This window comes from Pavona decussata, unplaced genomic scaffold (assembly GCF_977016875.1).
Source record: "Pavona decussata unplaced genomic scaffold, jaPavDecu1.1 SCAFFOLD_254, whole genome shotgun sequence".
In the NCBI taxonomy this organism is placed as follows: Eukaryota; Metazoa; Cnidaria; class Anthozoa; order Scleractinia; family Agariciidae; genus Pavona; species Pavona decussata.
The window spans coordinates 2,468,963-2,493,797 of record NW_028145657.1 but is presented as its reverse complement, the minus strand read 5'-3'; the positions used below and the strand labels follow the sequence as shown (position 1 = coordinate 2,493,797).

Below are 24,835 nucleotides of genomic sequence, written 5' to 3'. Positions count from 1 at the left end.
ATGGGAAAGTGGCACTTAACACAAAACCAGCCTTTCCTACGAGAAATCTTCAAAGAGCCACCACTAATCTCCCTTAAAAAAGGAAAATCTCTAAAGGGCATGCTTGTCAGAGAAAAAAATATAATTTTCCATTTTTCAGAAGTCGCGTAGGCCTATCACCCCAATAAATACTAAAATTTTAACAGCAAAAACATGAGATGGCCGTAGCTGCTTAATAGAGGTGGCCGTTGAATCGAAGTATCGAAGCACTTTACTGACAAATAATTCAGGACTTTGGAAAGTGGCTGTTTAATGGAGGGTGGCCTCTTAAGAGAGATCCGATTGTAATATTTTCATGTCTGATGAGTGTAAGCTTTTCGTTAGGAGAAACCTATAATATTCCACTCCAGAGATTCAGTTGGAATAATAGTGTTACATTGAGATATTTTACACATTTTTCTAGCTTGTAATATTTTCATGTCTGATGAGTGCAAACTTTTCGTGAAGAGAAACCTCCTGTCATATTCCGCTCCAGAGTTTCAGTTGGAATAACATTCTTACATTGAGATATTTTGCATATTTTTTTTAAATTGTAATATATACTTTTATGGCTTATGAGTGTGAACTTTTTAACATAGAGAAACCACCATTTTATTCAGGGCCGTAGCCAGACGTTCAGCAGAGACGAGGCAAGTGTTGCAAGCTTTGGAGACGTGAGCCTTCAGAGAGGTCTGGGCACATGCTCCTCCGCCGACATTTTGAAATCTCAGTAGAGGCTCTGAAATGCTATTTTAGTGGCACTCTTTCATCTCTAACTTATATTAACTTTTTCAAATTGTTCAAGACTTGTTGTGGCTCGTATTTAGCGACTCAGTTACTGGAAGTTATTTTCTTCAATTCGGAGAATGTTATACGGCATGCTCATTCCGGCAGTGCGACAAGGACTTGGTTTTCTACCGTTTTACTAGAGGTTTGTGGCGTCTTGTGATAGCGAATGGTCCCTTAAAATTTTCTAGTGATCGCAACATTTGGCCTTAATACTAGATTTCTCGCAAAAATTGAACGAGTGCTCGCTTGCTCGTGGTCACAAAATTTATGCAGTGCTCGCATGCTCAGAATCTCGTTAAAGTTTGCTCGATCGCCGGACGTTCGTAAACTGTCCTGCTTTGTAGCTTTTTTGGAACAGAAATGAAATGTATCTCTGTATGGTAATGAACTCCAATGAATGACTGTCAAGTTCAGTCGAAAGTACACAACAATAACGTAAGTTAACGCAATTATATATGCCAGTAACCAGGATCGCGACAAGATGTTGTGTATTGTGGAGATTTTACTCATGAAAAATAACGCTGCCTGGAACTTTCTTGCTAGCGATCAAATTTACGAAATGCTCGCTGCTCGCCAGTTACGTTGTATGTTCCGTTGAAACCGGTTCTCGCTACTCGCAAGACAAATTTGACCACTGCTCGCGCTCGCGAAAAAAAAAAAAAAGAAAGAAAGAAAAGAAAGAAAAAAACCGCAATGCCGTCGCAAAGACTATTCGATGCCCCTACTTTTGCAAATGACATTCAAAAGATGGTAATGCCGTTTGATGGCTGTAAGCAAAAATAAGAAGAAGACGAACATTGTAATCACGAGTGAAGCCACGAGCACATATTTATATGTTTAATCAGTTACTATTTCTCTCTTTTCTTTGACTCGAGGTGTAAGCCATCTCAATGAAATGCATAGTTTCCCATCGCACGGTCAGATTAAAAAACATAATTTTAAAAAAGTAAATAAAAAAGAACAACTGAATATCCTATTTCTTTTTCCTTCAGTCTCTTTCCCTCTTCCGGCAGAATATTTTGAAGTTCTGATTCTTTTATTTTCATGTATACATCCTAAATCACAAAGAGACTATGGCACTAAAATAATCCTTACAAATATCTTCAAACAATTTGGAGGTAAATTTAGCCGACTTCTTGTTTAACATTTTTGGCTCCGACGTACAGCTTTGGACTTTTTCGTTTTTGCAGGTATAAAGTCAACTAAAATTGCTAAAATCGTACCCTAGGAAATTCTAACATCAACTTACCCTAATGGAGCGCTGTCTGATATATTTATGGTGGGTCTTGTCAAAAAGATGATTTTTTTTTTACACGAAAAGTACTTGATACATTTTCTTTTCTACAATCGGATTACCTCGGCTTACCTTCAACAGAAGCAGGTCAAAACCGTATGGAACAGCACGGACGTGTGTACAGGCAAGAAATGGTCTTACAATGATCTCATCTTCTGCGGCATGGAATTTGGATTTTGGCGGTAATCAGGTGGGTCACAGTAACTAATTGTTGTCACGAAATTGGACGTCACGCTTCACTCTATTCTCAATTAACCTGAACTAAAAGTTTCCTGCGTTTTATATATGTGTAAAATGACCTCTGGAATAAAATTTAATTTTCCACAACGAAATTTCCGCTTAGACGTATTGAATAAAACGGAAATGGGAAAAGATTTGTAACCGAATAACTTGTGCCGGTCACATGACAGTCAAACCGTGAAATATCTTCTCTTTTTGACCGAGAAGCATTTCATCTTAAAAATAAAAGGACGAAAAGGACGTTTCTAAGATTGAAGGTTAGTGCAATTTAGCTTAGCTGTGTGGTAAAAGTAAAAAATAATTAAAGGTAGACTAAGTATTTTGGAATAGTTTCCCATTTCACTTGCTTATGGAAGGAGTTCGGCATTCAGCCGAGCCAGGATGTCACAATTGTCACAAGCTATCACAAGACATCACGGTGATTGCCAAGTAAATTTATCGCAAGCGTAAGGAATCATACGGCAACTAGCACAAACTTCCCCTCACTTCGTTGTGTCATCACTATGTTTGGACAGAAGATTCAGAAAGCGACAGATCAGCTAATTGCAAGGCAGTTCACAAATTAATACAGTATCCCGGAACGCAATAAATGGTCATAAATCAAAAGCATGTACAGTAAAAGCTATAATCATCAGGACTACAGCTTCTCTTTTCATGCATTGTTTTACTGATTGTTAAGAACAATGGCCAGTTTAGCTTTTGATAATCATGCTTTTTCGATCCCTTATTTTAACGACCATTAGCAGGCGGCGAATAGCGTCTTCAATCGATAAAATCGATAATCGTTAATATTTGATAAAATCGATGAAATTAACTAATTGAGAAATTGACAAACAAATACGTTGTGAGTCATCGATAATTTAATATCGATTTTTTACTTAAGTAAAACGTTGCCTAGAACGTTGATAAATTACTTCTACTTGTGCTTTAATAAGAAAATTAGCTGTGTAAAATTGAAATGCAAATGCTATTGCGTTGTTTCACAGGTTATACTGATGCTGGCCTCGGTAATTTATAATTGAGAAGGTTCACTGATCTCCCTCTAGCCCATGCATCAGACATTTCCTGACCGATTCCTTCTACAGACAACCCCGTTCCCAGCGAAAAATCCTAGGAACGAGGTTGTTCTACAGCATCATGCATTTTTTACAAATTCCCTGGCCGAATGAGCTGATCAAATTACTGCTGTACAGCAAAACAAAAAGGAAAATTCTTTGATTATACGTAGACCAGTGGAGCTCATCGGCAATAACCTCACATTACTTAGGCCCCGTTTATACGGAGAAAAGTTGTCCTGAGAAAAAGGGTCACCCTCCCAGCCGGGTCAACTTCAGCGAGCGTTTATATGAGAAAAAAGTTGACCCCTTTGCCCGAGCCTACAGCACTCGCGCATGCTCTGATTGTCATGCCTTGACGGAGTTGACCCGGCTAGCAAGCCAAAGTGTGTAAAAAGTTGGCCCGGCTAGGAGGGTGACCCTACCATTGAAAAAAGGGTGACCCAGCTAAGCGGAAGCGAAAGAAAAATAGCGACTTGGATATTTTTTATTAAATAGGGCGTTCGTTCCGAACAGTGATTTCTCTTTTGTTGTCTTGTAATGTCATGCTGCCGTAATATCTTCTTCGCGGGAATATTCGCGGGAAGACGAAATATGACTGTATTACTAACCTTCGATCCACAATTCACTGAAAGAACTGTCCAAATCACCCACATCGTCTTCCCGCGAATGTTCCCGCGAAGAAGCCATTACGGCAGCACGACATTACAAGCCAACTAAAAAGAAATCACTCATCGGACGAACGCTTTAGCTCGTTAAATACCAATCTAAAACCCGCAGTGAATTTTGACTGCAAGAAATGTCTAAAATTACTCCGTTTTCTTGAAAAAGAGCACTGCACGGTTCCATGCACGATTGCACGGATCTGTCGAACGAAATCTGCCAGTCGCTATTTTTCCTTCGCCTCTTCCCATGACACCCCGCGCGCTTCAATTCATCCTCGTATCTTACCTTCTCACCCCACAAAAAAAGTAAAATAGACTGGGTACGAGTCTGGTCCATTGCAGTTAATCAGTGACTATTTCATAAAAATGACGTCCTGATGACGTCAGTACAATTAATTGAGGCATTGTCAATCGTAGTCACTCGTGGTCACTCGTGTGTACTTTTAGACACGATCGTAAGAGACCGCTTTCTTTCTGTAAATTGAATTGAAAAGGATTCCGTGAAGTTAAAACTACGAGACCAAAAATTGCTGTGAAGTAGACTTCCAATTGCAACCCTCAGTAGAGGTTATAACAGTTATAAATCCCCAGTATATCAAGTAGCTAGGAAGATTGGAACATTGTTAAATGTTTCAATTGCATTCACTCTCAGGATCTTTTGGTGTGCCTCCATCCACCCAGAGGTCAGCCTTGGCGTCTGCTTTCTTGCCTCTTTCATTTGTCTTATACTTATACCAGGAAGCAACAAATAGAAAAATGACAAAATTAACCATCATTATTCCAGCTAACAAGAAAAAGAAGCATTCCAGTTTTCCTTCGTTGGGATTCTTGCTCGGATACCAAACCCCGTTGCTTGCCGACCTAACTGTAACAACAAGAAGACTTGTGAGGTAATTTCCCAGGCCAGTTGTGATCATAAAGCAGCCCATGACGACTCCCTTCATCCTTTTGGGAGACTGAGAATATGCAAACTCCAGCCCTGAAAGAAAGGAACAAACCAAATGAGAATGAAGTTTAATTTAACTACCGTAAAGTTCCGATAGTAGCGATCCTCGCTACCTTCAGCCTTTGGGGCTCGTTACTTTCGGGGGGCCAAGAAAAGTTCTGAAATGTTCAATAAGCCCTTTTCAAAGTAATCAGCTAGACATAATCATGCTCAGTAAAGATGTTGTTTTCTGACTGTAACATTAATAACAACTGAACACAGGTATGTATCTTTTTATAGACGCAGGAGCTTTCGACTCGCTCACAGTCTCTCTCACTGTAGTTTTGTCTCGTGACTTCAAATTGTGACTACAAGCCACGTGAAATTATGTCCAGGTAGATCGCTGGAAGTTTATATCAATTATGTTATGCGAAGGAGGAAGCGTGGTCGAGTAGTTAGGGCGCCGGGCTTGAAATCCGGAGGTCCCGGGTTCAAGTCCCGCTCTGACCACTAGCTGGAGTTGTTTCTCGGTAGCCCCGAGTTCAACTCCTTGGACGCGCTTGTAAATAGCCAGCTGGTTTGCCTCCTGCCAGTTGGGATTTTTAACCATGTTATTTTCAATTTAAATTATTTCTTTGTGAAGTTTAATGCTCGGCCCCACTTGCACTTCTGCTATAAACACTGCCGAGGGTAAACAAAGGTTATTTATTTATTTATTTTTTATGTTGTTTTATGGTAAGGACCTGGCAATAAATGTAGATAATAAACCTCTCTAATTTTCCCCCTAAGGGTGCTGTTAACATATAATTACAGGAATTAGAGGAAGTACCTGTGATAGAGCATAACACCTCGCTTGCTCCAATCAACATAAACTGCGGGACTTGCCAAAAGATATTTAGACTTGATGCATTACGATGTTCGCCGAAAACAACCTGGTCATGAAAATGTCCCTGTTCCCATAAATGCCTTCGCTTTATTTCAACCAAGCCCGCTACCACCACAGATGCTGCGGCCAGAAGCAATCCTACACCAATCCTGCGTAGCGGAGTGAACCTGATGCCGAAGCGTTGAAGAAGAGGGTATACAATGTAGTCCATGATAGGAATGAACACAAGTACAGCGATGATGTCAAAAATACTCAGGGATGCAGCTGGGACAGTGAAACTGGGAAATTCCAGTCTCATGAAGGTAGCTTGAATCAGGAATATGGTCTGCATCTGTCGGCGTAGAATACATGGTGTTACAACAATGTCTAACAGACGTACTTATTCGACGCGATGAGTTCAAAGAACAAACAAGAACTTTGAATGATTCATAGTTTTGTAATATGAAAGCGAAGGGCTAAGTGCATGGAAGCTTTTCAAATGAAAATTAATTTTGTTTTCATAATGAGGTTCCAAGCCATTCGGTAATGGCCTAATAATGAAATTATTCACAAAGTAATAATAATAATAATGATAATAATAATAATACATTTATATAGTGACTTTTCCCAGTGGTCCAAAAACGCTTCACAGAAGGGAAATTATAATTACAAGTCTAGCTATTAAAAGTAAGATGTAATTCATAAATAGCGGTACAACAACGATGTAAATTCAATGTTCCATGCAAGCCCGCAAAAATAAATGTTCCTTAATTTTCGGACTAAAAGTTTCGAGTGATTGCAAGTCTCTTAATGACGGTGGAAGGGAGTTACACAACACTGCTGAAACCATGGGAAACGACCGACCACCATAAGACTTAAGATTGTACATGGATATCTTCAAGAGATTTTGGAATTTGAACGAAGTGATCTTGAAAGCGTATAAGATATAAGAAGATCTGTTAAATAATTTGGAGCCTGCTTACTGAGTGCTTAGAATGTAATAAGAAGAATCTTAAATTCTATCCCCTGTTGGATGGGTAGGCAATGGAGTTCCCTGAGGAGAGGCGTTATGTGATCATTTTTATTATAGGAAAAAAGGAGACAGATACCAAACAAGTAGATAGCCAGCACCAATGTAGCCAATGACAAATTGGCCAAAAATCTTGCGCGCGAAATGCAGGACAAAGCTTGCAAGTAGAAGTACAGGAAGCTTGTAATAACTTGTATGATTCCACGGGACGAGAAGGGCAAATACTATTACCAGTTTAAGTAGCCAATCTGAATGAGAAAACGCGAAAGGCGCAATGCACTGGCACTCCATTGAGAGATAAGACTCTACAGCGTTCTGGATCTAGCCTTATTTGAATTATTCCAGAAGCCCATGGGCTCCTGATTATTCTTGTTAAAAAAAATTAGCACCTGCGTTAAAGAATAAAAGTTTGCATAATTCTTCCCGAACAAGAAATATGGGCATGCTAATTAGCTCGCCCCATAACTCCATCAGGTCGCATCGCTTACAATAGGCCATTTTACAGTTGTGTGCTTAGTGACTTGGCCTTTGAGTCTTGGATTGGAAGCGAGACTGGGGGTGACTTTGTTTTGATACAAACCTCACTTCTTTTAATATGTAGATCATACTGTATTTATGCTAACTAGTTCGCATTTACATATGAAAAGAAGTAAGGTTTGTATCAAAACAGCGCCGGCCCCAGCCTCTCTTCCAGTCCAAAGCCAGGTCACTAAGCACACAACTTTAAAATGGCCTATTCACACTTTGCACAAGACAATGTATTCTCATATATACATATTATCTGTGTCCGATAAAAAAAATTGACCACTGTATACATTTATCCTTTTGAGGGGGGTGAATTCTCTGTAGAAATAGCGGACATACCTGTGAGTAGATTGCCCAGAACACAATGAACAAAAGAAACACCGGGAAAACTCTTAGAAATGCCTTGACATCTTCAACCTGTGCTTCAGTAAACGTTCCTCCAAAACTTCTCTTCGCTTTATCTAACCATGTCGGTACATTGGGTGTGCGGCGATTTTTTACAGCTGCTTCATAAACTATCTTCGCAGTTTCGGTCAGTTGGCTTCCGCCTGGTGGTTTATTCAAGTACTTGTTACGAGCAGACGTAAAGATGATGACAGTAAGGAGTATTGAGACAGCAGTGATGACGTAACCATAAAATAGACTGTACTCTTGTTGTACCCATACAATTACTGTAAATGCTACTAGTGATCCAAGGTTAATGAAAAAGTAAAACCAGTTAAAGAATGTCTGGATAGCTCTTGGTCCATCTTGTTGAACCTGATCAGCTCCGAACGGGGACACATTGGCTTTGATTCCTCCAGTTCCAAGTGCGATCGTTATAAGAGCAATCACAAAGTACACCAGCCTGCTTGCCTTGTTATATTGGACATCACTCGTGGAAACGGGAAGCATTAGGAGCGTACCAACAATGTACACCAATGAGCTGCCAAAGATGGCATTATAGCGACCAATGTAAGCGTCAGCCAGCCATCCACCAAACAAAGGAGTAAGGTAGCATGTTCCTGAAGGAATAACAAAGTTTAATTTAGAACAGAGTCTATTGAAAAATTCTGCGAAGTTTGATAGAAATTTTCATTGCAAGATTTTTTTCCAGCCTGAGTTAATTGTCATGCATCCCAACCCCGTAAAATGTTTTGGCGGAAAGCAAGTCAAAATTTGGCAGATTGTCAGTCTGTTGATATTCAGATTGTGATTCTAGACCACTTTTTCTGAGCCTTTATTAACGACAGTATTGTAAACGTATTGCGTATCTGTATTGTTGTGCGCACGACTGAGAAAAACATGTGCTCACCCGCCTGGAGGACAGTTGAAATATATAGCTGTGTTCTGCCAAATGCTTTTGTTTATTGCTTTGTGTTACAATATGTTGGACACGAGGATGGCCGAGATCACATCATTTTGGACGCGTATGTAAGAAAAGAACCCCAAATCCAGGTCGCCCAAATGGAAAACAGGCAGGGCTACCCAAGGCCTGGTATGTTTGTCACTCTTTGGATGACGATGAAAGTCAACAAGCATTTCAACTCAACCCTAACCAAGAAAAGTTAGATATCACGGTTACCATCGAAGGTACCCCAGTCAAAGTCTGCATTGATTCTGTTTCCACAGCAAACACCATTGACTATGGAACATATGAGGCGATCTGTGCTGCAAAAACGGTACCCTTAAAACCCACAAATGTGAAACTTTGCCCTTGTGGAGAAGATAACCACTGCGCCAATTCCCTTTGCCGGATCGTTTTTCGGACTTATCAATACTCCATCAAACGGATCTAACAAGGTTCCTGGTGCTCCAGGCACGGAATGCCGGTTGTCTCCTGGGCCGTGAAACCTCAAAATTATATGGAAATGTTGCATATTGCTGTTTCCACCACTACTGAGCTAATACCAGTCTCTTTTACAGAAGTTCCCAGCAGTGTTTAGTGGCAAGATTGGGAAATTAAAAGATTACCAACTCGAGCTGTACAACCAGTCGTACAAAATTCCCGCCCTACACCCTTACACCATCATGCCAGGGTGGCAGCCAAGCTGAAACAGCTTGAAGGTCTAGATATCATTGAACAGGTCACAAGCCCAACACCATGAGTGTCACCACTCTTTTTTTTCATTGTCGATAAGCCGAATGGTGACGTAAGACTGTGTGTTAACATGTGTAGGCCCAACGAGGCTCTTCGTCGTACACACCACCCATACCCAAAATCTGAAGAAATTCTACAAGACCTAAACGGCTCCAAGTTCTTTTCCAAAATTGATCTCAAAGAATGTTATCACCAAATTGAACTGGCTGAATCATGTCGTCACCTGACAACATTCAAAACACACGTTGACCTCCGCCGTTACAAACGTCTGCCATACGGAGCATCAGTAGGCTCTGAGATATGCCAGCATGTAATTGGGTAGGTCCTCAAGGGATGCCATAATGTCAGGAACATTGCTGACGACATTCTCGTCCGCGGTACCACTAAAGAGCATGACAGATACCTAGAAAATGTATTGCTACGTCTCCAAAAGACAAACCTCACAGTCAGCCAAGCCAAGTGTCTATTTGGCGTCACTGAACTGGACTATCATGGATTTCACACCTCAGCACAAGGTGTATCCCCCGACAGGAATCGTATACACGCAATCAAGCAAATGCAACCGCCCAGCACAGCCACAAAAGCAAGAGGCGTTCTTGGATTAGTAAACACCATGGCCCGCTTTGTTCCAAACCTCGCTGCTATGACAGAGCCTATACGAAGAATCACACACAAGAACCACCCATGGTTGTGGGGCCCGGAGCAATCTGAAGCCTTTAACAAACTGCTTGACCTCATCTCTAGCGACACTGTTTTGGCCCATTTTGACCCCTCCCTCCTCACTCAGGTACGTTATGATGCCTGCAAAATTATTGGCATCAGTGATGCCTTGACTTAGAAGCACCCTGACGGTTCTATACGACCTGTTGCATATGCAAGCCGTAGTCTGTCACCCGTTGAACAGCGATATAGCCAGACTGAAAGAGAAGCCTTGTCCGGAATATGGGCATGAGAGAGGTTTCATTTTTACATCCATGGCAGCCAATTTGACTTAGTGGGCGATCACAAACCTCCGGAAGTTCTCCTCAATGGCCGTGGGAACCCTTCGCCAAGAATCGAACGTTGGCGGTTATGGCTAAAGAACTACAGCCCACGCATTGTCTACCAACCTGGTATCCAAAATGCTGTTGACTTTTCTTCGCGGAAACCTGTTACAACCAACACATCCAGAGATCCTGTTGAGGAATACGTTAACTCCATTATAGTTGACTCCCTTCCTTCGGCCATCACTCTTCAAGAGCTTCTTCTCGCTTCTGAATGTGACCTTAATTTGAACACCATCAAGGAGGCCCTGGACACTGGCAACTCGTCAGCTGCACCAAAACCCTTTGAAGATCTAAAGGATGAACTTTGCCAGAAACGTGGGATGATTCTGCGGAACAATCGTGTTGCTATCCCCGATGCACTGCGTCCTCGCATTCTTCGGTTAGCACATGAGGGGCACCAGGGCATCACTAAAGTTAAACAGCATCTCAGACAACAAGTTTGGTGGCCTGGCATAGATATTCAAGCCGAGAGACATGTACGCGAATGCCTTGGTTTCCAAATTGTGGGCCCCACCCCTCTTCTCCCCCAGAGTCCCTCCGAATGGCAGATCGATCTAAACAAGTATGGCACACAGTCCATTTTGACTACCGTGGCCCATTCCCATCTTGAGAGTATCTTTTTGTCGCTGTTGATGAAACAGAGGTCAACATTACACGCTAAAGTTCGGCAGCCACAGCCATTACACACCTTCCCAAATGTTCGCAACACACGGTATCCCCGAAGTCATCAGATCTGACAATGTCCCTTTCGGTTCGGGTCAGAGGAGTTTGCAGCATAGTGTAAACAATTAGACATCAAGCATCGTAAAATTACGCCCCTGTAGTCAGCGGCCAATGCCTAAGTGGAATGGTTCAACAAAACCCTGGAGAAGACCATTCGCATTCCTTTGGTAGAAGGGAAGAACTGGCGTTCTGAACTGTTTGTGTTTCTAACGAATTACCGAAATACTCCCCATTCCTCCACTGGGGTATCGCCCGCATCCCTGTTGATGAATCGTCATCGGACCAAGATTCCCTGTTTGGATCTCTCTCGCCCCTCTAAGCTCCTCCAAATCGCACGCTCCAATGACAATTTAAGACTGAGTCAAACGCAAAGTCAGACATGGATAATCGACACCAAGCAACCCCTTCAGACATTCGCCAGGGAGATCAAGTGCTACTGCTTCAGAAGCGTCAAAACAAGCTAACCACAAGATACGACCCTAGACGCAGTCAGCGTCGAAATTTTGAGAGGAGAGACAAGGTTGTTTAGAAACGTATCCATGGTCAAGAAAGTGATTTCCACAGCGAGGAACACCGAACCAGTCGGAAGACCTACCCAAGGAGGGAGCGTCCCCAGTCATGGGACTGATTACCTTAGAGAACACTGAACATCTTGGCAGGCCTTTCCGAGAACGCCGTGTTCCCAGTTATTTCAAAGACTTTCATTTGAGCTAGAACGTTTCTTAGAAACTGTGCTTACTCAAATTCTTTTGTGAGCCTAGTTGAGTTTAGTCATGCTTCCTTTGTTTTATGTTACCCGTCCTTGCCTTCATAGGAAAGGGGGTGGGGGATATTGTATACGCATTGCGTATCTATGGTGTTGTGCGCAAGACTGAGAAAAACATGTGCTTGACCGCCATGGAGGACAGTTGAAATATACAGTTGTATTCTGCCAAATGTTTTGGCTTATTGCTTTGTGTTACAATAAACAGGTATAGCAAATTCAGGGAATAAAATTCGTTTCCCTTGAGTTGTGGCTAAGATGCATCCGAACAGAGCGCAAGATAATTTGGAAACACAAGATACAACATTTTGACCGATTCTGCCTTCAAGTTCGGTAAAATTAAGGTAGTTTTAAAAGAACGACATTTGATAGGTTCAAAACTGCTTTCCAAAGCCAAGAGTGCACCACTTGTGTGTTAGGTTAGCGTGCTTACTACTTTCATATGCCAACCTCCACCCCCCCCCCCCCCGCCCAATTTCGAGCTGTGGAGATGATTGAAAAAGAAGGATGATCTTAAATAAAGCGATTCACCTACGATGGCTCACAATAGGTTCTAGCAACTTCCAATCACTTGTACATTTGAATGACCCTGATCAGTTGATACAACCATCATAATGGTCTTAAAGAAATGCTTTAATAATTATTGGCAAACAATTCATGGCCATTTTCGCGACAGTATAACCTGCTAAAAACAGGTGGTTGTTCTAAAAAATGAGCTCGGTGACCTCAAATTTTTTTTATCATGGAATTGTCATCAGAATCGGTTCAGATACAGTGTTGGAAAAGTTAAAAAAAAAGAGCTATACCTTAAATTTTCGAAAATTTGCTCTAATCCCTCCCACGTCGCAAAGCGGCTGTCACTCGTGAATGATAACGAATTTCTTTGATACAGTTATATTATCGTATCAACTAGTAAGGAGTAGTCAAAAGTCTAAGAGCTGGAAACCAGTTGCAGCCATCTTATAATGATCTATAAAGATAGATAACACCAGCAAATAAATATTAGATGAGTAAGATATACAGCCTTACACTGAATTTTGTGACAAAATTAACTTTGAAGTAATAAACTGAAGTTCGAACCTCGTCCAACAGCTCAATGCAAATTTTCGTTACCTTTGGTATTTGCTGGTAAATATTGGTTTCATATAAAAGTCTAGGTTCGCACGGCATGTAAACGCTGCTGAGTTCAGATATAATAGGCCATTTTTGAGTTGCTGTGAATCCTGTTATGAGAGTAAGGCTAGGTGCAAAGCTTTTTATATGGAAAGTACATGTAGTTTTCTTTGCATATGAATGAAAACTAATGTTCATGATAAAAACTATGGACATAGCCTCGCTTTCATAATGAGGTTCACAGTAACTCGGCAATGGCCTAATTGAATTGATGTACTTACCACTGAATACCAGACTTATGGTTGATGGCCACGGCGCGGGAAGATGTAACTGATCTCTGCAAAGTAGCACTAAATTTGCCGTCATTCCATAGAATGCGAGACGCTCGCATAACTCTGTGATAAGAACGCTAAGGACAACCAGGAGCTTCTGTCTACGTCCTGTGAAATGTTCCGCATCCCTTAAAGAAGAGGTAGTGCTGGCCAGCAAAGTAACTGAGCCATGATCATTAGCCCTTTTATCTGAGAGTAGCAAAGATCCCTCATCTTCATTGATTTCTGTCGATGCCATGTTTCCAAACAAAACAGCTTCTTCTACAAGAGATTAAACAAATAGTTAATTGCCATTTGGGCGCTCCTTTTAATGGACTACACGGGAACGCTCCACCCGAAAGAGGTACCTTTTTCAGTCTGCAAGTATATAAAGGGGTAGGGATGTCGAGAGTTGAAGTATCGAAAAGGTAGGAAAACTCTGTCATTTAGTTATTTAAAAAGGTCTTTCAAAATAATCTTTAGCAGACTTACCGGAAAAGAGATGCATTGTGTCTATTGTGAGTGTGTGAAACGGGTTACCTTTCCTCTCAATAATGGCCAACAGATGGTATATAAAGTTTGGACCTCGGGGCGGAGCCTCCCTGCATAAAACTTTGTACCCTCCCCTCCCCCCGGGTCCCTGGTAGATGTATCCTTGCCGGGTCGTGGATAATCTCATATATGTAATTTATCGCCAACACGTCAACACCTGTACAGAGCTACAATGGTAAGGGGACGCGGACATAATATTTTATACTGAACGATTCAAGCATTGTTTCATGAACGGGATTTCTTTCGGCTACAGAGTTCCTATTTGAATAATATTTTTACATTGAGATATTTTGCATATTTTTCTAGCTTGTACAGTCGGACCTCTATTAAGCAGCCACCCTGGGGACTTTGAAAACTGGCCGCTTAATAGAATTGGCCGTTCAATAGAGGTACAGTGTAAACTGGGTAGAAATGGCAGTCAACGTTATTTTATTACCTATATATCGTGTATAGGAAAACGCAGTTGTTGAAAGGTGAACATATGTGAAGATAAATGCAAAAATCATTGAAACAAAACATTAAGTGCTCTTAAGTGTTTTTGCGCATTTCAAGTCCGTGCAAACTTCTAGCTCTAACACAGAGAGCATGTAGGACGTCGATAAGTACAGTATTTTTTAGTATGCAAATCAGTCTATGTAAAAAAACATCAAGTTTCTTACTTTTGTGCATCAACATTTGTAAAGAAATGCTAATACTCATTCTCAAAGAAACGTTTTTCCAATTCAATGGAAGAAACTACCTCCAAATCCATGGTGCAGCCATGGGCCCAAAAATGGCCGTTGGTTTTGCAAACATTTTTATGGCTGGCATTGAAACACAAATTGTTAGCGAAGCGTCGTAAAACCTACAGTTTGGAAACGTTACATTGACGATATCTTTTCTCTGTGGGACACTGGTAAGAGCGGTTGATCGCACAAGATTGCTCGCCCCCAAGAGAGCTTACTCGCAGGCTGGTTAGGACGAAGGCCTAACAATCCTACGAGCAAACTCCTCAAAAACAACATTTCAGAAAAATATTAAAAAAAATTAAATTACGACAATAAATACTAAACTTTCTACAGCAAAAAGGTGGCCGGAGCCGCTTAATAGAGGTGGCAGTTGAATCGGAGGTATCGAATACAGCACTTTACTGACAAATAATTCGGGACTTTGGAAATTAAGTGGCCGCTTAATGGAGGGTGTTGCCTAATAGATGTCCGATTGTAATATTTTCATGTCTGATGAGTGCAAACTTTTCGTGAAGAGAAACGTCCCATCATATTCCGCTCCAGAGTTTAAGTTGAAATAAGATTCTTTCATTAAGACATTTTGCACATCTTTTCTAGATTGTAATATATGAGTGTGAGCTTTTTAACAAAGAGATACCACCATTTTACTGATTTAGGGCCGTAGTCAGACGTTCAGCAGAGACCGCGAGGCAAGTGTTGTAAGCTTCGGAGAGATCTGGGCGCATGCTCCTCCGCCGTCACGTTTTGAAATCTCAGTAGAGGCTCTGAAATACTAATTTTAATAGCACTCTTTTATCTCTAACTTATATATACTTTTTTCAAATTGTTTAAGACTTGTTGTGGCGCGTATTTAGCGACTCATTTACTGGAAGCTATTTTCTTCAATTCACTGAATGTTATAGTGTACGGTATGCGCATTCAGGCAGTACGACGAGGACTCAGTTTTCTACCGTTTTACCAGAGGTTTGTGGCGTCTTGGGATATCGAACTGGGTCCCTTAAAATTTTCTAGTGATCGCAATACTTTGGCCTTAATACTAGATTTGCCCGCAAAAATTAAATAAACGAGTGCTCTTTTGCTCGTGGTCACAAAATTTATGCAACTGCTCGCATGCTCGTCAAAGTTTGCTGTCCTGCTTTTTAGCTTTTTTGGTACAGAAATAAAATGTATCTCTGTATAGTATTGAACTCCAATGAATCTGACTGTCAAGTTTAGTCGAAAGTAATAACCGCGCAATTATAAATGCCATAACCAGGATCGCGATAAGATGTAAGATCTTGCACTCTTAAAACAACGCCTGAAGCTTTCCTGCTAGCGATAATTTACGAAGTGCTCGCTGTTCGCCAGTTGTATGTTCCGTTGAAGCCGATGCTCGCTACTCGCAAGACAAATTTGATCACTGCTCACGCTTACAAAAAAAAAAGAAAAGAAAAAGAAAAAACCGCAGTGCTCGCAAAGACGATTCGATGCCCCTACTTTTGCGAATGACATTCACAAGATGGTAATGCCGTTTGATGGCTGTAAGCAAAAAACTAATAACAATAATAAATAATAATAATAATAATAATAATAATAATAATAATAATAATAATAATAATAATAATAATAATAATAATAATAATAATAATAATAATAATAATAATAATAATAACAAAAATATTACGATCACGAGTGAAGCCACGAACACATATTTATAGTTGCTATAATTTCTCTTTAAATAGAGGATATTACATGACCGCGCGGAGATACGAAATTTCTCTTCGAGTGTTGAAAAATATTTCACGAGTGAGCGCAGCGAACGAGTGAAATATTTTTCAACACGAGTTCTGTTTATTATATAAACACCAATGAAATATCAAATCATTTGCAAAAGGCGCGATTTATTATGTAACCACAGCAGCGGTGATCTTTTCACGTGTGAAGATAACATGTTATTTGCACGTGTGAAGATATCATGTTTTCGTGCGAAAGCTGGTATTTCACTGGTGTTTATATAATAATTTCTCTTTGACTTGAGGCGCAAGCCATCCCAATGAAATGCATAGTTTCCCATCACACGATCAGATTAAAAAACAGGAAGAAGAACCGAAAATCCTATTTGTTTTTCCTTCAGTCTCTTTCCCTCTTCCGGCAGGATATTTTGAAGTTCTGATTCTTTTATACTCATCTATACATTCTAAAGGGACTATGGCAGTAAAATAATCCTTACAAATATCTTCAAAGAATTTTGGAGGCGAATTCAACTGACTTCATGTTAAACATTTTTGGCCCCGACGTACAGCTTTGGACTTTCTCGGTTTTGCAGGTATAAAGACAACGAAAATCGCAAAAATCGTATCCGAGGAAATTCTAACAGCCAGTTTTGCCGATTTACTAACCCTAATGGCGGCGCTGATATATTTTGGGTGAGTGTTGTCAAAAAGATCATTTTTTTACACCAAAAGTACTTGATGCATTTTCTTCTCTACCATTATCTCGGCTTACCTTCAATAGACGCACGCCAAAACCGTATGGAACAGCTTTCTCTTCGGCACGGACGTGTCTGAAGGCAAGAAGTGGTCTTGAGGCAATGATCTCATCTACTTCTGCGGCATAGAACTTGGATTTTTGGCGGTAATCATGTGAGTCACGCCGCAGTTCCGGTGTGAGTAGTTAATGGTTGTCACGAAATTGGACGTCACGCTTCACTCGATTTCTTTTAACCTGAACTTAAAGTTTCCTCTGTTTTTTAATATGTGTAAAATTACCTCTGGAATAAAATTTAACTTTCCACAACAAAATTTCTACTTAGACGTATTGCATAAAGCGGAAATTGGAAAAAATTTGTAACCGAATATAAACGTGTCAGACTTGTGCTGGTCACATGACAATCAAACCGTGACGTACTTGAAGATGAAATGCACTCTTTTCTTTTTGACCGGGAAGCATTTCCGAAAAGGACGTTTAGATTGAAGGTTAGTGCAATTTAGCTTAGCTGTGTGGTAAAAGTAAAAATAATTAAATGTAGAGTAAGTATTTTGGAATAGTTTCCATTTCACTCAAGTGCTTCTGGAAGGAGTTCGGCACAGTGTCACAATTGTCACGAGCTATCACAAGACATCGCGGTGATTGCCAAGTAAATTTATCGTAAGCATAAGGAATCATACGGCAACTATAGCACAAGGGTCAAGTGTAACAAACTACCCCTGACTTCGTTATGTCATCACTATGTTTGAACAGAAAATTTAGAAAGCGACAGATAGCTATTAAAGTGGAAGGCAGTTTCACAAATTGATAAGCTTGCAGTATCCCGGATCGCAATGAATCAAAAGCATGCACAATGAAAGCTACAATCATCAGAATTACAGCTTCTCTTTTCATGCATTGTTTTACCGATTATTAAGAACAATGGCCGGTTTAGCTCTTGATAATCATGCTTTTTCGGTCCCTAAATTTCAGCGACCAATTTAGCAGCCCGGCGTCTTCAGTCGATAAAATCGATAAAATTAACCAATTGATCATGAATTGATAAATCGATAGAAAATCGACAAACGAATACGTTGTAAGTCACCGATAATTATCAATTTTCACTTCACTAAAACGTTGCCTAAAACGTTGGTAAATTACTTTTACTCATGCTTTAATAAGAAAATTAGTTGTGTATAATTTCTTAATAATTTCTAAATGAGCAAATTAAAGTAGTCGAAATGCAACTAAGTTCCGTTACCTAGATAACAGATTGGAGTAATTTCCATCCATTAATATAATTTATAAAATAATAAAAATATTAATGATATAAAATAAAATCTTCTGAGAACTTATATTATGGGCTCTCATTAATTTGTTGTCGATAAATTTGTTACATATACACAGAATATTGCAGCTATAGACCATACCAAGGAAATAATCTTTGGAAATGAAAATAAGACCACCGATGGCAGCAAACGTGTGTATCAGTCCATGCACATGTTTCTTGAACCTCTTAAAATATCCATTGATGTAACGTAGAGATGTGGGCTTTTGATAACGATCAACGGGATCAAAAGTATCGAGTATGATGATTGACAGCTGGGACAAATGTAACAATGGTTATTAAAGTCGTGAACCTCAAAGTTTGCATGTAAAATAATAATCATCATCACCATTGCTTGGCACCAGTAAGTAAGTAAGTAATCTTTAGTTATACACAGTAAAAATTCACCATGTTTAAAAAAGTACAGAAATATAAAATGTATGTTAATATCTAAGTCTAAAAACGTGATATAAATAGTATGCTAATTACAATGTTAAAATTTACTTATTCTTATTGGATAAGGCACATAAGGCATTACCGGAATGAGACTGAAATTCACGGGCAAGTAAAAACTAATGATATAATGTTCCGACGTTTTGGCGACGTCATGACGCCATTCTCAAGGAATGAATAATACAAGTGAGTTCAACAGAGTAAGATCTTAGATTTGCATTAATGGGGTAATTTAACTAAATTCTTTGGCGCGGATAGAATCTGTTTGTACATTCAAGCGAGTTCTGTTGAACTCGCTTATTTTTTCATTCCTTGAGAATGGCATCATGATGTTGCTGAAACGTCAGAACATTATATCGTTAGTTTTTACTTGCCTGTGTATTTCTAAAGCATTATCAATGAGACTGAAATTGCATTCATTGAGACTATAGCTACATCTCACTGAACATTGTTTTTTGTCTAGCATCACAGATCAGCTACCTGGAACTTAATTTGTTATGTGGAAAAAGCAGGATCCTGAGCTGACACCTATCCTTGGTGCCTCATCTAGTGGAGCTAGCAAAAGCCTTGTGTCAGTGGCCCCTAATCCAGGTCCCCTAAGTAGACGTGCCAGAATTTTATTGGTGGTTTGTATCCTGTTCACAGAGCTGTGTGAGCGTCTGACATTTTATGGCATTGTTGCTAACCTAGTGCTTTACTGCCGAGATTATTTGGAGCTGAAGGCACCTTTACCCAGTAGCATAAGCCTGGCATTCCAAGGTAATTGCTTTATATTGAAATGTTTATCATAGTTGCTGTGCATCTTGAGTTCAGTAAAGATAAATACTTGCATTGGGTTACAAAAAGTGAGCAAAACCAGTTTATTTTTACCTGTCCAGTGCAAAGCTCATGTAAATCCTTGTTCCAGTTAAAAAATAGTTTAACTGTAAGAACCCTAGTGACCTCAGGGTGGTGACTTTTCATAGCATTTTTTTTTTTTATCGAATTTAACTTCAAACTTAACACAATTACCTTCTAAAATACAATAAATTGTACTGTGTTTCCTGGAATGAGCAGTAAAATTTTGACGAAAAGGGGGGAGTGGGGTGGGGGACATATTTCAAAGAGGGCACTTAATTTGGGGGTGCTTTTTAAGTTTTTCTTAAAATGAACTGGAACTCTTAACTAATAAGTTTGGTTAAATTTTCACTTGGAAAAAATCTATATTATTAGTATTCCTTGACCTGTTATCTTTTGGTCAAACTCTGCGTACACAGCCATCTTTGTTGTAGTTTTTATGACAGCACGGAGTTAGAACGTACATCAACAGGGAGCTACTATAGGGCAACTTATTCTTTACTTTATGATTAGTTAACCTCATCAGTACATGGGTACAGTGTTTGTGGGTCACTAAGAATATGCCCATCCCCATTTCGTTTGCATTAACGAACCTTGTGTAATACTGATTATATTTCCCGTGCTTTACCGTTAGGAACCTCATTTTTCTCACCTGTGATTGGAGGATGGGTAGCAGATACCTTCCTGGGACGTTACAACACCATATATGGAAGCTCTTTGTTATACCTAGTCGGCACAATTATTCTGGCTGCTGCAACATTTGACTATGGTGCTGTCTATGGGTTAAGCACAGGAAGTAAAGAGGCATTCTTGGGGATTTCCTTGCTACTGATTTCAGTTGGAACTGGGGGAATCAAAGCCAACGTGTCACCCCTGGGTGCTGACCAGATAGAGAATGAAGGTGCCGTGATAGTTCAGCGGTTTTTTGACTGGTTTTACTGGTTTATCCAGTTAGGATCTTTCCTAGCTTACACTGCGGTTGTATCAGTTCAACAGGAGGTTTCATTCTTTTATGGATACGTGATAACTGCCTCATCCATATTTTTGGCAATTGTGTTATTTATCAGTGGAAGAAAGTATTACATTATTCACCCCCATAAAGGGAGTTACATGGCTGATACATGTAAAATTATTTGGCAAGGCTTGAAGAATGTTCAATGCGGGAGTGGTAGAACAAGTCGAGAAGCCGTTCACTGGCTTGACTGGGCTAAAGTGAGTTTGGGTGGAATGTGGTCAGAGCAACGAGTGGAAGATGTAAAGTCTATGTTGAGAATTGCACCAATATTTCTTACATTTATCTTGTACTGGACAATTTATGGACAGGTAAATATACATGTCACTTGCTGAAATTGCCTTCCCTATATTCACATTTTCTTCGCTATTAATTCATAGACAAACACTTTCTTAATCTTTTCGATAATAAGGGGAAAAAATTCTAGAAGGCCAGATTTTATGATCAGTTATATCAAAATGTGGCCCAGCTAGGGTATTAAAACACACAACTTTGACACAGCCCTGGACATTAGCAGGGCTGAGGACTATTGTGGTCCAAAAAAATTACAAATATTAAGATACAACTGACTACAGGTTGAATATGACTGAAATAATAACCACACTAGGAGATTTTCCTTTGTCTATGAGCAGCTGCACTGCATTCCTTGTAGCGCTGACTTCAGTTTATGAAAGTGCTTAATTAGGTGATTAGCATTAACTGGTTCCATAGTGGGTGGGTGGGTAGGGGAGAGGTGTAACATTGCAATTTCCTAGGGGGAGGGGGGTCTCAGAAGTCAAAAGTTTCAAAGGAAAGTTAATGAAGCTTAACTGGAATTTCAAGAAGAGTCAGAAAGTTTGAATAAATAAACCTCAGTGACAAGAGAATGGCTGGAAATTGTCAGAAACAAAACATTCTATCCCATGGTCCTAGTTGCGCTCAGGGTTCAGATAACCAGTAGAATGGGTCGACTGTATACTTTGTTTACATCTTTTCTCAGGGGCAAACCAGCTACCTTATTCAAGGATCATTCATGAAACTAAAGCTGTCAGAACACTTCACCATGCCAGCAGCATCCTTGTACCTGTTCGAGATTACAATGTTGTTGATTCTCATACCCATTGTTGATCGCATTGTTTACCCAATCCTCCGCCATTTTGGAGTCAACTTCACCCCCTTGAGAAAAATGGGTGTTGGGATGTTGTTTGCCATGGGATCTGTCATTATGGCGGGACTAATGGAGATCGAAAGAAAGAAATACATTTCTACTCATGGCTATTTTGAGCAGCATCCATTTAACACGCCAGTGAATGCATCTCAAATGAACATCTTTTACCAAGTTCCTCAGTACGTGTTGATGGGAATTGGAGAGGTGTTGACTTCAATACCAGGTAAGTCAAGGAAAGTTTACTTTGCCTGGGTAATTTTTTCAAAAAATTGTTATGATAACGTGGCATTTTTTAAACTACCTAGTCCCTGCTAGTAGAGTTGCTTCGATCTTTCCTAAATAACCCGACTTATCTAAGAAAGGCCGAAGCGACTCTGCTATTAGGGTACATTTGTCTTCAGTTTTACTTGTGAAGCAGATAACAGTTTACCTCTCTGAAGATGAACAATTTAGTTTTGGTGTTGGAAAGAAAGCTGCGGAACCAGTGAGAGTAAATTAAAAGCACCGATCAGTTAATAAGGCAACAGGCCATAGAGTGGCAACTCATTCATGAGTCTTTTATTTTAATTTTTGAGTGACACTCCTCTTTGAAGCCATTTTTAGTTTGCATTATTTTTTTGCTCTCCATGATTCAAATTTGAAACATATTGAAAGAAACTCAAGGGACTGCATGGGTACATGGCCTCAGCACACTAAATTTGTATTTGCCACTTCAACTTTATTATTTAATTTATTATATTTCTATATCAGTAGCATGAAGGTCTTTGTAATTCATCATTCACCAGGCTTTAAATATACCATCACTTTTATTTCATTCATCATTATAGTTGACAACCTCAGTCACCTGTGCAGAGCTTACTTGCACAAGAACAAACTGATTAGACTGGTTTTCACTTTTAATTAATATTATTATTAATATGAAACCAAGCTAATTAAGTACTAGACTAGTATATACATAAGTACAAATCACTATACTCATTCAAAAACTCAAGACATTTGAATTAATGCAGGTAACCACCACCAATGAGAAACTAATATGTTCAGTTGTCGTTTGGTTTACTTTTGATTGCCTGACAAAGAGCACAAGCTTTTTCCAGTGAATTAAGGCAAAAAACACAAAAAATTTCAAATTACTTACACTCATTGAAAATCATAGGAATCAACATGCAAGAAATTAGATTATTTAGCAATATTTATTTGCTTGCATAATTTAACACACTTGCTGTTTGGATTTGGTCATCAGGGCTGGCTTTTGCCTATTCCCAGTCTCCTCTCTACCTCCGCGGAGTTATCATGGGCCTTGATTTGGCAACCATTGGTATTGGCTTCTATGTGGCAGGGGCTCTGGCGGCAATAGCAAAGAAGGCCTCTGATGGAGCATGGTACCCACAAGATCTCAATGATGGCAAACTGGAAAATTATTTCTTCTTTCTTGCTGCTGTCATGTTCTTGAATTTCTTAGTGTTTGTGTTTCTTGCTAGAAGATACAAATATGTGGAACCTGCATCCAGAGCAAAACCAGCTGTCACAACAGAAGACAGCAAACAACAGTCACAAATAAATGCTTCAATTTTTAATGCAGGGAATCATGCTGTATGAAGAGTTCAATTCAATTAATATATTTTTTTACATATTGACGTATTCATATAATTGCGTTTTAATATATAAAAATATGATATTGTTACGGGAAGTCCAGTAGCCAGTTTTAAAAACTTTTCTATAAAATAATGTACCCTTTTTGGAGTGTTTGGAAAACCTCGAAAGAGCATTATTAGAGCATTAGAGTTTATATTGGAGTTCTTAAAATACCAAATAATAATAATAATAATAATAGTAATTATGATAATAATAATAATAATAATAATAATAATAATAATAATAATAATAATAATAATAATAATAGTAGTAAATAGTTTTAGAATTTAATTACTAGGATCTTTATGATTAGGAGTTGGGATTTTAATTGTAAGGACTTTGGTTGTTGCATTGATTGGCTACGGCTGGCCGCCCAATCATTGTTTAGGATATCTGGGCATCCAGAAGTTTTTACTGCCATAATAATAATAATAATAATAATAGTAATAATAGTTTTTACTGCCATAATAATAATAATAATAATAATAATAATAATAATAATAATAATAATTAAAAATAATAATAATAATAATAATAATAATTAAAAATAATAATAATAATAATAATAATAATAATGACAATAACAATAATAAATCAATCAATCAATCAATCAATCAATAAATAAAGTGAAAGATACGAACGTCGATTGGTCTGGTTATTTCTCCTCGCACCAGTCTCGCTGCGCTCGACTGACCAGAAAGGGACTGCTTGCAGTCTAGGCTGTTTTAAATAGTTTTAGAATTTAATTACTAGGATCTTTATGATTAGGAGTTGGGATTTTAATTGTAAGGACTTTGGTTGTTGCATTGATTGGCTACGGCTGGCCGCCCAATCATTGTTTAGGATATCTGGGCATCCAAAAGTTTTTACTGCCATAATAATAATAATAATAATAATAATAATAATAATAATAATAATAATAATAATGACAATAACAATAATTAATCAATCAATAAATAAAGTGAAAGATACGAACGTTGACGTGCGTCTTGAGATTCAAAAGTGAAGTCAAGTAAGTGGTTGAGGGGTGTTTTCAAAGCTCAGGATTGATAACCCTCAACCGTCCGGACCTCGCTTTATTAGAGCACATCTCGTGTATTTATAACAGTTAGGTGGAAGATTTTTTCCCCTGTGGTAACAGCTCAGTTCAGTTTATTGTTTTGTCATAAATTGTACAATAGCGCATCAATAGCGCATGCGTAGATGAACTGAAATCAGAAAATGGATTTTCAGCTATTTTGTCCGAGATTTTATATA

General features: G+C 39.2%; 3 protein-coding genes across 4 annotated transcripts in view; 1 reads left to right on the top strand and 2 right to left on the bottom strand.

The window, feature by feature from the left end:
- The window catches only part of LOC146456568 (solute carrier family 15 member 4-like), a 28,190-nt gene extending 10,898 nt beyond the window's left edge, over positions 1-17,292 (bottom strand). The window contains exon 1 of one of the 2 annotated variants that reach the window (XM_085093068.1): positions 17,207-17,292. The gene's annotated coding sequence lies outside the window, so the exon portion shown is untranslated. Of the gene's footprint in view, positions 1-2,173; positions 2,210-17,206 lie in introns of those variants that run through there. The other variant, XM_085093069.1, reaches the window with a different exon arrangement.
- Positions 3,180-17,330, bottom strand: LOC146456567 (solute carrier family 15 member 4-like). Its single transcript, XM_085093071.1, has 5 exons — positions 17,207-17,330; positions 13,413-13,724; positions 7,746-8,410; positions 5,816-6,203; positions 3,180-5,040 (listed from the first exon to the last, which is right to left on the bottom strand). Exons 2-5 carry the CDS (start codon positions 13,699-13,701, stop codon positions 4,694-4,696), a joined length of 1,689 nt encoding a protein of 562 aa, XP_084949197.1. The 5' UTR covers positions 13,702-13,724; positions 17,207-17,330; the 3' UTR covers positions 3,180-4,693.
- Positions 17,331-17,604: 274 nt separating this feature from the next.
- On the top strand, positions 17,605-23,614 carry LOC146456566 (solute carrier family 15 member 4-like). The gene is made up of 5 exons (XM_085093064.1): positions 17,605-17,676; positions 19,411-19,706; positions 20,419-21,107; positions 21,776-22,166; positions 23,187-23,614. The coding sequence occupies exons 2-5, from the start codon at positions 19,445-19,447 to the stop codon at positions 23,540-23,542; spliced, it is 1,698 nt and encodes a 565-aa protein (XP_084949190.1). The 5' UTR covers positions 17,605-17,676; positions 19,411-19,444; the 3' UTR covers positions 23,543-23,614.
- The last annotated feature ends 1,221 nt before the right edge of the window (positions 23,615-24,835 follow it).